This window comes from Trematomus bernacchii, unplaced genomic scaffold (genome assembly GCF_902827165.1).
Source record: "Trematomus bernacchii unplaced genomic scaffold, fTreBer1.1, whole genome shotgun sequence".
Classification (NCBI taxonomy): domain Eukaryota; kingdom Metazoa; phylum Chordata; class Actinopteri; order Perciformes; family Nototheniidae; genus Trematomus; species Trematomus bernacchii.
In genome coordinates this window covers 11,898,856-11,917,502 of record NW_022988043.1, presented here as the reverse complement: position 1 = coordinate 11,917,502, position 18,647 = coordinate 11,898,856, and the positions used below count along the sequence as shown (strand labels likewise).

Sequence of the window (18,647 nt, the reverse complement as noted above, 5' to 3'; positions counted from 1 at the left end):
ATTTATATGCCTGATCCATTATGCAGCTGTTACGAATGTGTGCGTGAGTTCATAATTCAAACAGGAGCGCTGTCTTTCATCAATTAAATCTTCAAGGTTACTGACTGAGGCAAACTACTCTAGAAGAGACTTCAGAGTAATTGCTTTAAAATAATGACTACAGATTTCTGATTTCCACTCTCATAATAGTAATCTGTTGTGTGGCTTTTGATTTGCTAAATTTCCCAGGAGTTTCGCTGATGACATCTGCCGAGTGAGACACAATGCCAACTGATGCAAACACATGGATGAAGTTGGCATGGAGACTGTATGCTGCACATCCTAGAACCCAAACTAATTAATATAAACTCCATTATAATGTAAGTTTGAATTTTGTTCAGAAAAATATCAAACAGGCTCTGTTTTGACTTATTATACTTGAACTTAAAGGTGGGGTAGGTAAGTTTGAGAAACCGGCTCGAGATACACTTTTTGTTATATTCCATGGAATGCTCTTAACATCCCGATAGCAATGAATATCTTAAGTGCTTTGACAAAAAGTCCATAAAAAAATGTCATCTGTGGAAGCCGTAATACTGTAAAAAGTACGACCAATCATTTTAGCCGGCCCGGCTAAAATAACTGGATGGCCTACCTGCCTGTCAGCCTTCCATCTGTGCACAAACTTATCTCGTGCCCTCATTGGTCATGTGCGCGTTCGTGTGTGTTGGAGGAGGGGCTCTGTAAGGAAGTGGCAGATTTTCTCCGGTTGTGTATTTTCAAATTCTAGCGATCTCGAGCCGGTTTCTTAAACTTACCTACCCTACCTTTAATAATTAGAATAATAATAAATATATTATCCTAAGTATCCCCCCCTCTGAGTATACAAATGCTGCTTAGCAACAGATAAGATAATAATGTATTACCAATTTGGGATCAATAAAGTACATCTTATCTTATCTCATCTTATCTTATCTTATCTTATCTTATCTTATCTTATCTTATCTTATCTTAACAGCAAACATGAACATATTTTTCAGTTCAATCGTTTATATTAAAAAACATAATTTTACAAAAGTGCTCGCAGACATTGGGCCTCAAACGTAAAACTAGAAATAAATAAATAAAGGAATAGTATATAAATGATGATCCCTTCAAATAATTAAATCATAATTTTGATCCCTAAAAAGGGAAATAAATAGATTAATAGTAGTAAATAAAGCGTATTCTCATTTATTTTCCATTTTCAACATTTATTTTGTGAGAGCTGGTGTTAAACAACTATGCCATCATACCTGGCTCTCATTCACTGATTACAAATGTGGTTGTTAATAAATATCGAAATAATTGTTTAAATAAATGCAAATTTACATAAATCAATAAAATACCTAGAGAAAAACTTGTATCTATTTATTGCCATTTCTTTTTTTGGGGCAACATTTATATTAATAAATGTATATGTAATGTATCATGCTTATTTAGTCATTCATTTAAATTCATTATGCGTGTGTGTAAAAAAAAAACACTGTAAAATAAAAGTGAACAAGTCCAACCTTCTCATGGACTAACGCTCATTGCAGTGCTTACAATGTCTTGTCTACATACCTGGAGAAAACGTAGAAAAAATGGATCTTAAGCAATTAAACTGATCTACCACCGGTTGAGGTATCAGTGGAAAGAAAAGCCATATGCATTCCTTTCACAGAGAGTGATGCAAGGCAGACAAGCAGCTCCAGCTATTGTCTCCTAAAGCCCTGCAAATCTGCCACAGTCGCCCCGTGGCAGCGCCTGACTGGATCCTGCTGGGACAAGCGAGTGACAGATCACCGCCGGGTGGGAGGAATCTGTCCATAGAATAATATCGCATGACAGTGTCTCTGAAGAATACATCTTGCGGCTCATACAGCGGTTTTAAAGCAGCAAACTGTCTCTGTGACATCCGCCGAGTTACAATTAACCAATAAAAACACAGTGGGTTGGAGGGGTCAGGGTCTCCCCCAGAATTGAACTAACTGTCAATCAATAAAGCATCATATTCATTACTGTCAATTATATCCTTTCCTTGCTGTTAACTGTTTGTGTTTTTCTCTGACATTTTGGGAAATAAGGCTCTTTGCTTTCCTACCGGAGGTTAGATGGGAAGATTGATTATCAATTTCATCTCTGTGTGTGCAGTGGAGATGAAAGATGAGTTTAGGCTGGCTTATCACAAAGTGGAAGCAGGCAGAGACAGCACTGAGGCTGCATGATAACACCTTTCGCTTTAACATGTATAGCGAAAAACATATTACATTCATCGATTTTAGAGGTCATATTTTATCAAAATGTTAAAGAGTAATTTCCTATATAATGAAAAAACAGCAAAATATAATATATGTTTTGAAGCTTTTAAAAAAAAGAAGTCCACTGCAGTTGAAATGTTGAAAAACCCAGAAACGTCTTGGCTGTCTTGGTGGCTAACATGTAAACAATGTAAATCATTTTAAAATCAAGCATCAGTTGTCTTATCTCATCAGAAAGTCGGTTCAGTAGATCTTTTGGAGCTTTTGTGTGTATGACACTAAAGTATTTCACAGTCAAAAATCAACCTTTTATTTTAAGCAAAATTGAAAAAAAGCATACTTATTAAAAATTGACATTTTAACATGCCATAACATTATAACTGGGCACTCTCTTACAGTTTGCTTAGGTTATGAATGTGCATTTACATTTTGTACGCCTTCAAGTGAAGGTCAAACTATGTATGGCTTTTCAATTGATGTACAATAGTATTTAAGACTAAGCTGATCACTAGTTGTTTTTATCTGTAACCGTGGTTCCCATTGATATACAAAATGTCTTTTCTATGTGTCATGTGTCTTCAATCAAAATTATTTGTAGAAAAAGGAAAACATTACAACTGGGCAACTTCCTCTGCAGTGGAAAATCATGTGATAAGATCGAAATGACAACAACAGCTACCGAATGAACCTCGCAGAAAGATTGCTCTGTTCGTCTGACAGTTGTTTTAGTTTTCTGTTTTTTCTAAAGGATAGTTGTTTCTTCCTGCTTCTGCCTTTGGTGCTAAGCACAGATCTGCAGGCTCAAAATATCCTTGACCAATATCTCTCCTGAAAGCAGAGAGATAAAACAGATTACAATCCAACTCCCAGGAAGATGTATCTTCCGAAATGTCAGGATACGCCTTTGAACTGAAGATGTTCGACAGAGTTTCATGCTTCATTGTTTCAAAACTGGCTGCCTTGCTTTTCATATGAATGAATTGTTCAAAAGTCCATCTGACAGCCTGGAGCTCTCCAGAGCCACTGCAGGTAGCATTAATATCTCAAGGACAGCCTAACAAAGACATATCAGATCCTGCTTAGCTGATATGTGCATGTTCTTCTTCTCATTTAGAGACATGTGTGACAAACCCTTTCCATTGAGAACCTTTTCAGGTCCACAGCAACGTTTATGACTAGACAAGCATCCATATTAAGATGCTCTCTGAGCCAGACACGGTTCCTAGTTTCCCTTCGCTGACTGTTGCATATTTACTTCATTATTTTGATCTCATCTTTTGCAATATTGCAGCAGTTGAAGGCTGACGATGGCAACATTTGGAACCAAGACGTCTCCTTTATGAATCCTCAAGGTGTCTGGTAATCTTCTTTTACTTGCCAACCGCATTAAGGATTTATCTCCCCATCAAACCGCATCATGACCTCATGATGACGCTTTACATTTATCAGACTCTATATTTATGGGCAGATTGACAATTAATTTTGAACTTTGAAAGACTTCTCATTATTCTCTTTTTTTGGTTCATGGTTGCAGGCTAGCTAGCCAGCTACAGGTGATAGCCATTGATATTAAGACTTGTCCATTTCAAGTCAACTATATTCAGATACAGACACCCTTGTGTACATTCTAAACAAATATACAAGGATTTAAACCCAATTCATGTGTCTTGATAACAAAAATAAGCAAGTTGTGCTTGTAATCTCATCATTAATAAAACAACATTAATGTTTTCTTGTATAAAAACTAACAAAATACGAGCAGTATCAGAACACCTAATCACTCATATTCAGTTTTTCATAGTGTATACCTTATAAATAACCATAATAAAAACCTTCCAACCAATTTGTAATAGTAAATTGGCGTTAAACATTTGTTTTAACATTGTATCATGTATTGTGCCTTTAAATAAAATAGATAGTGTCTCTAGAGCAACTCACCATGTTGAGTTTGAGCTCCATGTTGAGGACTCCTCCGCTGTCTAAAACAGGCATCAGGTTGATGGCGAACACAGCAGCCCTGTCCGGTGGGATGGATATATTTGGACCAAAGAAGACGTAGAAGTGCACAGAGAAGGTGTCCAGCTCATTGCGCAGGGTCGGGCGGATGGGCCAGCACTTGTTGTAGTCGGCCGTGGGGGGGAGGTAAATGATGCTGTCCTCAGAGGTGTGGAGGTGACTGTCGTTCTGCGTCAGGCTGGGCAGGGAGGCCACCGACAGCGTCTCAGACAGAGAGAAACCCATCGCCGTTCCAAAAGACTGAGGCATGTTCATGGAGGAGCTGGGCTGAGACTGGTCCTTTGACAAATTGGTCTTGGAGCAATCTTGTGAGAGGAGAAAACATTAGATTCATAAAGAAAATCAATCAAAGCGACCCCAGTATGATGGAGTTTTACTGGCTTGTTGCAAGAGCTTTCAAGAATGTACCTTGCTACATCTTGTGTAATGTAATAACACTGCCTACCATAATGTCAAACAGCCAATCCCCTGTAAGTCCCAAACAAACAGGCAATAACCAAGTCAGTTATTTTACTTGCGATATTATGCATGCTAAGCAACCAAGTCTCTTGCAAATGTTTGAAATGATCCCCTTCGGCTGGCTTCAATAATGTAAACAGCGAGGTTCAGCGCCGAACACTGCTTTTTAATGAGACAAAGATTCACAGTAATTGCAAACAGTATGCTTTCACTCAACACAAAGCAACTCTGCAAAATGGTCATTGATGGCAACTGGCAAAGTACCATCACATACTGCCAATCCCCAAGGGGAAAGGATTTCAAAGGCTTTTCTAGCTCAGCCTCGTTTGCATAGTGTTGTCTCTGAAAGGGTTTGAAGTATTTTGATGTCCGTTCAGACAGCTGAAGCTCTCATACAAATACTGAAATACCAAATACTGCTGGCTCGAGGCAATTGTAACTTTGGTTGGAACAAGAAAATGTGATGTATAAGACCCAAATATGTTTAGGAATGCCTAATTGTGGGTGGGTGGGAGAGGCGGGGCTGTGTAAACATACTGATTCATAACATTATAATCCAAAGAGCTGATTTCTTTTTGATTTCATACACAGCACAACACACAATCTCTCTTCAATGCGGATATTTTAAAGGGCAGGAAACCTGCAGAGGAAATACGGTATAAACAACTATAATAAATAATAAATTGCAACCTAGTTTCACTACTTCCTGTCTATGCAGCTCCCAAAATAATACGTAAATTAGACTGGATTGGAGTAAAGGGCACATCATTCTAAGAAGGCTTGGAACAACAATAAGGTATAATGGTGAGAAAAGCCTGAGAAGGTGAAGACTCCAGATGGTCTTTTCTCTAAACCTGAGGTGTTCTTCAATTTAAATCCACAAAAAGGTCAAGTAAGATCTGCCCGGCAGGCGGGGGGAGAAACAGAGTGTGAATAATTAGTGTCTGTGTTGCTATGGTGACAAAGTGCACTGTACAGTGTCCAACACAGGCAGGGGATCGCTACACGGGAGACGACTTCCCACAGATTTGTGAGCCATCCCTGTAGAGTGAGAATACAAAATATCTCCACTCTGTCCACACAGCATGCAGCACTTTAGCATCCGATCACTGGCTTCTTAGCGATCCCATAAGAATCCCCTCTGTTTACGCTACAGCCTTTACTCAAACAACTCTACTAATGGTCCGGCGGTGTCTGGCCATTGTTTCCTGATCAGTACACATGTTCCAAATTAATGTGTGCCTCTCGCATCTCTGAGAAGCTTTAGCATATTGGAAACGTTTTAAAAGACATTTGATTTTTGCTTTTTTAAGGATAAGTTACACCTAAGAATCAGTCCTGTTTTTAAAGAGCCTGGGCCAATATAAAACCAACATCCTTTCTTCTTTGACTCTATAATTATGGATGTTGTATGTGGCATGCTGCAAAAATCCACTTTTATTTGGTGCAGTTAATGAGATTTCAGGTGTATAAAAACGACCCCAGTATCATGTTGAATTGCTCATCAAAAGCAGCAGGAAGAAACATTTTGAATGAGGCTGGAAGCAAACAGCTCTCAGAATGTGTCGACAGAATTATCGCAATTTATTCTAGTGAATAAACAAACACATTACCTCTCATAAATCATGTCATCATTTTGTTTAATTGGCAAAATTGGTAAAATACTTGTGATAAGATATTTTCATATTAAGAAAAAAAGAGAAAAAAAAACAGAGAACTCAAATAACATTTTTTAACCTAATAAAATAATCCGAAAAATGATAAACGTATAACCTACCCATCATTTTCCCATATAAGTGATTGTAAATGTAAGAAATAAAGCAAATATCACACTATGAGGGTCAGATCTATGTAGCCATTACATTACAAATACAGTTGAATATATATTGGGGTACCAGTATGGAGAAAAAAGGGAAAGGTAAATAGATGAGGGGTATTCTTTTTTATTCTCAGTGTTTACTGTAAGTGTGTTTTTTGTTTGACGTTGATGTCTGATTTTTTTTTTCTCATATAAAGAAAGGTATTTTCTTTATAGTAAGCCGTGAAACCTACATTTAGGCAACAGAAATTCATAAAAATGAAAAAACAAAACAAACAAAGCCAAAGACTCATTAATCACATTTGAAAAGACACTCACCTGTGACCTGCACACCGATGCGGAAGTAGACGTTGGAGTTAGTTAGATATCTCTCCACCAGGATGTAGTACCATTGTTCCCAGGCAGGCACGAGCGTGTCTAACTCACAGGGGTTCCACTCCCTGCAGTCGAGGGCACTTGAGTTATGCACCGGCGGCGCCCGCGCTCTTATCTTCAGCACCACGGGACAACTGTCGCTGCTCCTGTTCTTGGTGCTGCAGTTTACCAGCTGAACCTTCACCTTTGATATATAATTGGGGATGAACACTCTGCACAAGCACGCACACACGCACACACACACACACACACACACACACACACGCACACGCACACGCACACGCGCACACACACACACACACACACACACACACACACACACACACACACACACACACACACACAAATTCATATGTATTAGATACAAATACTGGATAGAAAATGTTACAATAATTATTACTATGAAAGGACAGTGTGTCTTTTCAGTTTTATAAGAATATAAGAATATGAAAAACATTTTTCATATTCCTCTGCTCACAATGTTGAGGTGACTTTTAGAGAAGAGGAAGTCAATAAAGATGCTCACACTGTAAGCACACACTTTGAAATTGCATCTTTTCAAATGAAAATGCACAATAAGCTCACAGAGAACACTCTTGAGAAAAAACCATAAGAAGGAAATGAAGAGGTGTAGTGGGGAATAATAGAAGACTTACTTATAAAGTGCAGATCTGTTATGGACAGGGATCATCTGGTCAATGAAGTATCCAGGGTAAAGCACCGAAATCCCAACGAGCCTCTGGACGATGAGCTGAGGTTGAAACAGATACTGGCATTCTTCAGAGAGACCCTAGAAACAAAACACAGCAGCAGACGGCATGTTAGCGGTTAACTCGGCAATATTTCTTAAAAGCTGGTAAGGAGGACATTAGATATCATTCCGACTGGCTGAGAAATCCTAATGGACTTTGTGTCAGCCTCCTGGATTAATATGGCTCCGTCCTCCCTCGGCCTGCCACACAGCGTAATATGCAGCCAGTATTTCACTCATGTTGTTCTGAACCATTCATGCTTGATGTGCATTACTCTGTGAGATGAGCCGAGCACACAGAATGACTCCGAGCCAGGAGGCCGTGCATTGTGTTTCCACACATAATCATTTGTTTTAAAAAAGGGAAAGGGGTTTTTTTTTGCGGCAGATTCAAAAGGACAGGTGTGAATGCCAAATGAGGCCCTTCATTCCTGTCAGACGATCAGTGACCCTGCCTGCTCGAGCCACAATTACTGTGGCATGTCATTAGTCCGGGAGCTGCCGAGGTGACCCTTTGATTTATTACAGCCTGTCAGTTGGACCAGCAAATGTGTCTTGTAGAGCAAGTTGTGTTTTAATTAAGGCTCAACCAGTATGGAGTTTTTAAGGCCAATGTTTTTACAGTATAAGTGAAGACATCTTATGATGGCTTTAAATGTGACTCTTTCCAATGCCACAAAAAGATATAGGCATTCATTTATGTTCTGCAGAATTTCAGTCTTGGCAGAAAGCCTCTAAAAGTCCATCTAGGCCATATAGCACTAAAACTCTCCTTTGGAAACCCGACTAATTGCATTACTTTAGCTCTTTCAGCCAGAGTGACCCTATGAGACTATGCAATTTGAGGAAAAACTCTGGGGTATACACTGAGCTTTCACTTTATTAGGTACACCTGAACAATCTAATGCAATCCTCCGCAATAGTGCTGCAATAAATGCAACATTTGAAAGCTTATGTACAGCTTTATTGAACTCTATGGTCACTTTTCAGTCAGTTAGTGGTGATGTTGTATTGCATCACAGTACATTGAGTTTCTTATATAAATACTTCCATTTACACACTATACTGTAATGAGACGGAAAGCATTACTTCTCAATATAATTATAAGGCTGTTACTGGAAGGATTTGTGGCGGTAATAATACTTCAAATGGAAAAAGATCATATCATCTTAGAAACCTTAGTGTATTTGATATATGCTAATTTATAAGACAGATGGAAACTTTAATTAGTAAATACTATGTGCCAAAATTATACTTAATTGCCACTTTTAAACACTGCTTGGCAATATGTTCACACTGGGAGTGATCCTCATTGTTCTGACTGTTGCAAGGGCTGACTGGCAAATATCCAGCATTTAATAAAAAGCTAATAAATCATATAATAGCTTGATTTTAACGATCATCATAACATGGTAAGTCTGTTTGAGTAATGGGTAAGTAAGAGAAAAGAAACCCCTACAGAATTGTGATTGATTGTGTTAAGAGTTATTGTTTTAAAAGTATTCCCACAACCCTTGCTTTTAATGATATGCTACTAAAGCATCACCATAACCCAGATACAAGATAACATGGTTGCTTTTAAGCTAAAAATAAACCAATATATTCAACAATTAGTTATAAAAGAGAGGTATACAGGTCAATGATTTTCAGAGAGACTTGCCTGAATAAAATACTATGGTCATATACAGAGGATCTTGCCTCTCAAACAATGGACATTTCAGAAAGTCCCATAAGAACATATAAATAATGTATTTGACAGGAAAAGCTATTTATCACTGCTTCTTTGTTCCTGGTTGCTAAATCCTTACCCTGTGTGTTCGGTATTTTACTGAGATTCTTATAAATGCACAGTGCATTCCCTCCTGTTCCGCTTGCATCGCTTCCACCCGTGTTTCCTTTCTGATCTGATAACATCACATCTTGGTTCTGAAAAATAGCTTCAGAAGGCAGAATGTGTAATTTCTATCTATGCAGCGTGTCAGTGGATTTCAGCCACAGCCTCTATTCTCAGAGCCCCCAAAGCAAACCAATGCCTTTGTACATGCAATGTTGATTTCAACTTTTGATGATATTTCTGCTTGTTGTGCATTCCTGGTGCACGTTTTGCCCGCCAATGGAAACCACAAAGGGAGCACAACTGAATACCATGCCAATGACAGATACATTGCCTTTAAAATAAATCAGCAGGAGTTTTTATGTGGCCAAATAGGAGAACATGATGAGATGCTGCTTTTTTTAAGCTCTGAAGCACTATCAGGAATACTAATCCCAACCAACACTTACATCATATTTATTCATGTTATTCTTTTCATGGAGGGGAGATAAGTAACCATGAAGAAAAATATTTCCGATAAAGATGTCATTCAAGCCATCTTAAATAACACTTTCACATGAATAAGCTTAGGTTTAACCAGTCTCTTTTAGCGATTCATGTATAACTATATAGTGACTCATTTGCTGCTCTGATCAGCTGATTCTGGTTGCGATGTATTAAGGCTGCTAGCATGGAGTATAGGCATGGCAATGTTGGTCTGTTAGTTCAATATTCTGTACAACTTCTGTGATCCCCTTTTCCTCTGAGGTTGATATTTTTGGTAATTACTGAATGTCACAGCAGCTTTTTGATGGATTGCCATGAAATTAGGTATAGCCATTCATGATGCCTAAAGGATACATCCTACTGACTGGCATCTAGAGACTTTTAACTAGTGCCACTAGTAAGCTGGTCACTTATGCAGTGAAATATATAACATATAAGATATATAGGCATTAACCTTGTACCTCACATATTACTTTTCCACTGAAAAAAACCTTAAATAGATATTTGTGATATTGAGTATTGACAACACTTCGATGGTTCAGACCTTTATGTAATAACTTAAACAGCATCAGGTCATACTCTATACCAGGGGTGTCAAACTCAAATTCATTGCGGGCCACATTAGCATTATGGTTGCACTGAAAGGGCCGGTTGTAACTATATAAATATACATATATAAATATATAATATATACAAAATAATGTATTATATTACATTATTGCCTCTGCATTGGATTATTATCGGATAGGGTAATAACTTAGTAATTAACTACGTCTGAAAGCAGAAGTCCAGGGCAAATCATTCTCTCTTCAGTGCGCATGTCCAGTGCGCGATGCATTGTGGGACATGTCGTCTGTAAAGTGGCATGTAACCGTATAATAACGTATTGTATTATTTGCAAGCTCTTGCGGGCCACATCAAATGAAGTCGCGGGTCGGATTTGGCCCCCGGGCCTTGAGTTTGACACCCCTGCTCTATACAATACTTGCCTTTCAGTACCAAAAGCACCCGTAACCGCCTCATAGTGTTAAGAGAAAAACTACCAAATAACAGCATGATATCACACCAAACTTTGACAGCTAACAATACACCTGCATCTTAGCATTGGCATTGTTAGCATTATAGAATGCTTATGTTAGCACTTAGCTCAAAAGCATCACTGTGCCAATGTACAGTATAGTATCACAGAGCTGTTGCATGTTGAACGATGAAAGGTGGATATCGTAAGCTGTAAAAGCAACTATATGGTTCAGAAACACAAAAGTGGCCAACGTTAGCATCATCTCAAGGGTTTCATATTCAAACCTGAACCTACAATGTTTATGTGTGTGAAATGTTCAGGCTCACCTTGACTGAGATCTTGCCTTCGTCCTTGGGTAAATGTGCGGCTAGGAACCAGTCTCCAGGGAGCGGGCTGGTCACGTTGAATGCTCCTGTCGTACGGTTTGGAAGAGTCCAGGTAAGAGTCACAGCAAAGGATCCTGGGACGACTGTATCCCGAGGGAAGCTGGTGTACAGGGGGTTTATTACTGGAGGAGCCCCAGACCTGAAGTACCTATTAAACACAAAGGCAAAACACAATCCTTGTTAGTCCTTATGCTTTCACAAATTACAGAGGCATCTGCCAATAAGTAATTCATATATAAGAACAGATGATGGCATGAGCACAGATGGCATCTCCTATTTTAAAAATGCAAAATCCAAAACATTAATTAGCACATCCACGTCAATCACAACACCACAGGCACAGAGAAGAATCACCTGAGATGCCAGCTCTCATGACAAACAATATATTATGACCAATATCATGCCAATTGAAAGGCATGGGAAAAGTGAAATGCGGTTTTAACAGCAGTTCCCTCCATACGTCGAGGCTGAGAGTAATAGCTGACACTGTTTGAGTTGAAGCAGCTGGACCCTTTCCCCAAAGGGAGAATGCATAATATTCTTGTTGATATATATATGTATACCCTAGAGAAGGAGCAGACGGAACTCCCTCAGTTTCCAACCTTTACAAAAGAGCAACTAAAGAAAAAGCTGAGCACAAGCGACTCCATTCCATAACAAAGATGTTGTGATCCTGATCGTCTTACACAGTCACGTTGCGGTTGGGGCAGCTGTCTCCAAACGTGCCCCCTTGCTCCTTGAAAGTGATGAGGTTCCATACGGCCATCATGGTGTCATCAGGCACATTGAAGTGGAACAGCTCCACACTGGCGAAGGAGTTGAAAGCATTCAGCTTACGAGGCGTTCGGGTGAAGTATTCAGTCACAAAAAGGCAATCTGTGGGGAAACAGAGGAAAGACACTTTGAATATGTGTGAGGATTACTGTATGGAACACATGATATAGCCTCATTAAGAGTGGCCTTCTTTGATCAACAAGAGTCTACAGACATTCTTACTGCTTTAAGGCTTCACTTAGGTACAGCAATGTTTTGAGTTCAATATGCCGTGCTATCATATATACAATGCTTACATGCTATGGTTAAGCACCAACTTAGTATAGTGTTCTGGCATGCTAACATCTGCACATTTACACTGCACAGTTCAGATGTGGCTGATGAGACACAAAACAAAGTATTTGATGATTAGACATTTAGATAATCTGGTAGATATTATTCACATAGTAAGTAAAAACATTGACCCACAGGCAGCGCTACCCACAAAGTAATGCGATCAGAAGTCATCCTCTGGGGATCATTTGTTTCTTCACAAAACTCAATAGCAACCACCCCGTAGTTGTCAACCGATTTCAGCCTGAGCCAAAGGGCTGGACCTAGCCTCTGACAAAGATGTAAGACTTTTTCTTTGAAAAGATTGAATCTCAAGTACAAACATGTTCAATTTTTCTCAGCACTATCATTCTTGTAAACAGAAGAGAGGCAGACGCAGTCTATCTGTCTTAAGTCCTTTACGACAAGCATCTCCTTGAACCCGACAAACTGTAGAGAGCTAGATAATCTAAATATGTGATCACAGACTTTAACTCCTGTTAAAGCAGCGGAGGGAGATGTATATATGCAGGCTCACTCGCGTCCTGCATAATGTCAAATCCTTGGATTACATCCAGGGAAGGCTGTGCATATAAAAGCAGCGGAACAAGTGACAGCTGTAATCTGCCATTACCTACATGAGCCATCGAGCTACACCCAGCGGGTGGGCAGAATCTGGGGGGAAAAGGAGTGTGAGTCAGTTAATTGCTATAACTATAGTCTTCTATATAAGATTCAGTAGAACATGAGTGGATGAGTGGATATGAAAGAAGACGGCAATATTTCACAGAACAATGAGAGGTTTGTTTTTCCACTTGAGACGCAGTCCCTTTGTGTTTATGCATATCAAGCCTTTCTACCATCTGTACTTGGAATACCTGTGGCGGTGTCTGTTTTGTTTCCTTTTGGGGATCATTTATCTCACCTGCAATTTGTACAAGTATACTTAAAGCTCACAAAACTGAATGCAATGAAAAGCCTGTGCCTCTAAAACAGCATGAGCCCAATTCGTTTAAGAGTTGCAGCGACACAGTAAGCGAGCACACAGAACTAATGCTGTCATTTGCAGCTGCATGGTTTGCTTTTGCTTCTGCTTTTACCTTGATGATGAGACAGTGTAAAAAAGCGACCCTCTATAGCAGGGGTGTCAAACTCAAATACACAGTGGGCCAAAATTATAAAATCGGTACTAGTCAAGGGCCGGACTGGTTCAATGTTTATTGCGAAACTTATTGAAATGAACTTATTGCACATATTAAACCTGGAACTAACAAAGCTTAGATTATTGCCTATAAAAACGACATTAAACATTAAATAATCAGTTGCATTCATTTCTTATGGCTCTATCTTTGTTTGGGCTCAGGCTCTGAGCTGAGGAAACCCTCAGGATTGAGTGAAGGTGTGCGTGCAATATACCAGCGGGCCAGATCTAATAGTAATTAGAAATTATCCTGCGGACCGAAATGAAATCCACCAAGGGCCTGATTTGGCCCCCGGGCCTTGATTTTGACACATGTGCTCTATAGTGTCGAGGAGCTTGGGCGTGGAAGCATATCAATGAAAAGGTTTTCTTGAATGTGCAGTGTGTTCTAAAGCGTGTTGGGAAACAGAGAAGAATGTCTCTGCTCCTCTCCCCAGCACTATTACCAGTCCTCAAAGCCCTCACCTATGGATGCTACCTTGAATACTAAAGAAGCAGAACAAGGAGGCAGAGACTCAAAAGAATGAAGCAATCTTGCTGTCAAGAGCTAAGGCTTAATCCCATACAAAGCTCTCAGCCTTAATTTTCACTCTCCTCCCCTCTGTTTCTCTGCGTTATATGTGAGCATGCTTTGCATTTGGGTTCTTCTTTGCAATTTCATTACAGTGATGTCTGTGACTGAGGCTGAGGAGAAACGGCTTCCATGTCACACATTCAAGTGCTATAACTCAAAAGGTGGAGGGTGGCCCCAACGCTGCTGAAGTCACTCTGCAGTAAGCCTCCTGTACGTTCTGCCTGTCTGACTAGAAGGAGACAGACCTCTTGTTCCAGCTACAGATCACAGCTAACACCACTTAAGTTTAATATCACACTGTAACCGGTTCATTAGCTGTTGGTCGGGCATGTTGGAGAGGAACAAGTCAGTGATATTGCACATCTGGATATTGCCAAGCTGCGTTATGTATAAATAGCCATTAGACTACGATGGATTGCGCATCCCTACAGTACATACATTGAATCTTTGAACAAGTCCCCATTATAACATGAAAAATAAGGTATTATACACTCTAAATGAGGGGTTGCCAAAGCTGTGGTTAAGGACCCCCAAAAGAGGTTGAGCTATGATTAAGGGGAGAAGGACCAAAACCAATCCAATTCCTGCTACATGTACACTTTTAAAATGGTTCCTTTCTTGTAGTCTTACTTCCTCACATTTAGGAAATGGTTCAAGTGATTCATTGTAGGACAATTGCCCCTCAGTTGAACTGCTCACAAGTCAGAGACATTTGAGTAGGTATATTACAGAAGGCATCTCTTTGTATTAAACATGGTCTAAACTGCTATGTCTTGGTATGAGGTAATGCCTGCGAAAAGTCAGTGTACCAAAATGTTGCTTTTTTTAAACAAATGTACGTAAGCGTTGACAGTGTGCAGCAGATCATTTTTTCTTATTTAAGTAATTATTTGTTTGCATACAAACCTTTCTGCAAATGTGCAAAGATATTTGTATTTGTTCTTAATGTCAATGAACTGTGAAGGTAACATTCTGAAATGGTTTTTTGACTGTAAATAGTCCAAACGTCGTGTTTGCCAGTTTTTCACATTTTGTCATTATTATGTTTAATTATGCAAGTTGGAATCACTCAATTGACAGGCTACATGTGAAGTGTTCTTGTGACAAATGAAACACATGACTGTAACCGACATGCCAAGTTATTATAAATAGAACAAACAAACCTGCATCTATTTATAAACCGGCTCTATGTGAAAAACAAAGATTAGTCAAAGGAAATGTCTCAGTTCCAGCAGCCGCACACTGTGCCTGCTCTGAGTGGGAAGGTGATAACACACACATATATTCAAACATTTGAGTTTGCCAGCTGAATAAAGACATTTCAAGATAACGACAGCAGAGTGCTTACAGGCGTTCTTACAGCACATTCTGAATTCAGTCATCTCAGTAATCTTCAATGAGCGCCTCCCAACCACTGTTTTACCCTGTTAGAGGCTTAATACAAGCATAATCCAGCTTTTTGTCATTTCAACCAGAGATTTATCCCTGAATGCTTAGCAGGATGGTCTTTAAACTTCATCTTTTTAGAAGGGCGTAAATGCTGCTTCTTAAAATATCTCTTCTCTTACTGTAGCAGGATTTTTAATACATAAAGAAGACAAAATCATGCTTGTTGTAATAAGCATTTTTAACAACAATGACTTCAAAATTCTGCAAAATCTGGCAATTAATTGTACCCCCTTGGTCAAACACACAAACCTAATTGAATAGATGACTTCCTGCTGATCATTGATGAGCATTACATTCTGGATTTAAGACTCAATCTTAAAATATCAGACTGACCCCTCTTACTGTAATACATACAAAAAGAAAAAGAGGGTAAAGGGGGGGAAATTCTTCTAACTGACTTCAACCAAGTCTAAGCATTTAACAACACGGATGGAGAGAAACAGCAACAAGTCTGTCAGGGGACTGCAACATCCTCAGACAGACCTTTAAGGTCTTCTTTGACCGCAGCAGCACAGCGTGTGCAAAAGGTATGGATTCATTGTTGTCTCACAATGAGCTCTGAGCTTTTTGTTTCATGCCTCTGTCTTGAAGCAGCAAAGAAACTGGGTGTATGGACACCAAGAACAAAACACTCCTTATTGGTGTTTTCGTGAGATTGATCTCTTTTAAAGGAAAACAACTTAGACATTTTAACGCATCTTGTACATTTTTCATGTCATGTTTTATGATAAAAAGGAGCAGAAATCAAAGGGATTTGAGAGATTTTACTTAAATATTGCCACATTATTAAAGGAAATCCTCTCATTTAGATGTAGACTAAATTAAACAAGAAAATAACAAGGTTACTTATTGTCTTATAAATCCAGCAATATTTTTCCATTTTGCCAACGTGTCTTATTAACTTGTCTCCAACAAAGCACAACACCGTCAAACAAATGTCAAAGGCACCAACAATGAACGCGTCCAGCACGATGTATTTTCTTGTGGCCACATACATCCCTCAGTAACGTATCGTACAACATATTGGAGCATCTGTCAATGTGTTGCGTGCCATAATTAGCAGCAGCTTCTATGCGTCACGTAACTGAAGCATGTCTTTATTAAAAACGGTTTTAATTGTTGACCAAGAATAAAATCCGCAGCTGTGGATGTTTAGTAGACTACAATCAAACGACAAACTGGACCCGATGCTGCTGCTGCTGCTGCTCTCCGAGGTTTTCAGCACCCCGACAAAAGGAACAGCTCCCCGCGAATCAAAGCAGCACACACTGAATGGAGAGCACTCACCTCCAAGAGCGCACAGATAGTAAACAAGCAAGAGGAGCCTCGGAGGGCTACATCCTGAGCCCAGGCGCTCCAGCTGCCACATCGTTAAAAGCAAAAAATGTAGTGGAGGGCTCCAGCCCGGGTGCAGTTCTCAGTCGCTTTGCTGGTCTACATTTTTTACGGATTTTTTGCCAACGACCAGCTGTTTGTGCATGACGTAATTGAGACGACGACAGGACAGCGCCTCCCCTTTGGCTTTGATTTGACAACCTCAATATGTCGACTTATCTCATTGGACCTCCGGCCCTGTCAGTCTGGGCACGCTGCAGACGTACATTGCACCACAAGGCTCGTCACTCCGGCGTCCGGGCCACCACACAGCACCGAGCCGGGAGAGGCTGCAGCTGCCCCGGCGGCTGCTGCCTCTTTACCCGGGCACCCGGACACACAGTTGGGGGGAGCATCCAAGCATCTGACCTGATCTTATCCAGTACAGCCTTCTGAACTCAGAAACATCTGTGTCATAAGCAATGTTTTATCTTTTAGACATTTGCAGGCAGCCTTTTCTGCATTGCAGTGTACAACATTAGCAATAAAACAGCTACTTGTAGGTTTACAGGAATCACGTTTTTTTTTCATGCAAACCCCCTTTGTTCTCTTTTACATCTTAAAACGTATCGTTAACTTGTAATTTCCTAATCTTACGGGAATTACATGTACACATTAATACATATAAAATGATTGTGAAATATGTCGTTTAAACACATGTTTATTGAAAATATTAAACTCCAGTTAATAACAAAGAGAAGGATAATGTTTATTCAGGTTTTAATAAGGTAAAATTAAATATCAATCAATCAATCAATGTTTGTTTATATAGCCCAATATCACAAATGTTACATTTGTCTCAGTGGACTTCACAAATTGTACAGAATATCAGTATGACAATACGACACCCTCTGTCCTTAGACCCTCACATCGTACAAGGAAAAACTTCCAAAGAAACCCCACAGTTTTAAAGGGGAAAATGGGAGAAACCTCAGGGAGAGCAACAGAGGAGGGATCCCTCTCCCAGGACGGACAGACGTGCAATAGATGCCGTGTGTAAATCGAAGAGATAATACATACACATATTTGTTGGTTTTTGCAATTCGTTTTACAACACACAGCAGTGGTGTATGTTTTATACAATGAAGGTTAACTAAATTACTGAACCAATAATGACATTAACATAGTTGCACGGGACTTGAATTAAGATGGTATCAAAATAATTGCATTTGTGTTATTAAGTGTTATTCTATTTGAAAAACAAGGCGTAGCTTTTTTTTCATTAATACACAAATGATTCTCCTGGACTTTTTTATATTCTAATTCAGCAGTCGAATAGGCTACAGACTTATTTGGGGGGGGGGGGGGGAACAAAGGTTTTCACCAATGTCTGCATCAGACAATAATCCATGGCCCAGACTGACTCGAAATCTCAGTCATGTTTATTTTTAGGCTGTGGTGTGACTTCAACATGAGTCATGACTGTCCAAGCAGATCTGACAAGAGGGAATGAGCTCCTGAAACAAGTCGGGCGCAATTAATTTGACACAAATGAATCATTAAGCAGAGTTTTGCCCTGCATTAAGAACAAATGTCTAGGAGGTTGAGAATGATA

General features: G+C 39.5%; 1 protein-coding gene across 1 annotated transcript in view; it reads right to left on the bottom strand.

The window, feature by feature from the left end:
* tmem8b (transmembrane protein 8B) overlaps positions 1-17,163 on the bottom strand; it is a 37,887-nt gene extending 20,724 nt beyond the window's left edge. The window contains exons 1-6 of the mRNA XM_034117701.1: positions 17,006-17,163; positions 12,095-12,284; positions 11,349-11,556; positions 7,587-7,720; positions 6,874-7,142; positions 4,200-4,582 (exon numbers count right to left, since the gene is read on the bottom strand). Of these exons, the coding sequence (XP_033973592.1) occupies positions 4,200-4,582; positions 6,874-7,142; positions 7,587-7,720; positions 11,349-11,556; positions 12,095-12,284; positions 17,006-17,087 (1,266 nt within the window). The 5' untranslated portion in view covers positions 17,088-17,163. The remainder of the gene's footprint in view (positions 1-4,199; positions 4,583-6,873; positions 7,143-7,586; positions 7,721-11,348; positions 11,557-12,094; positions 12,285-17,005) is intronic.
* Positions 17,164-18,647: the final 1,484 nt, after the last annotated feature.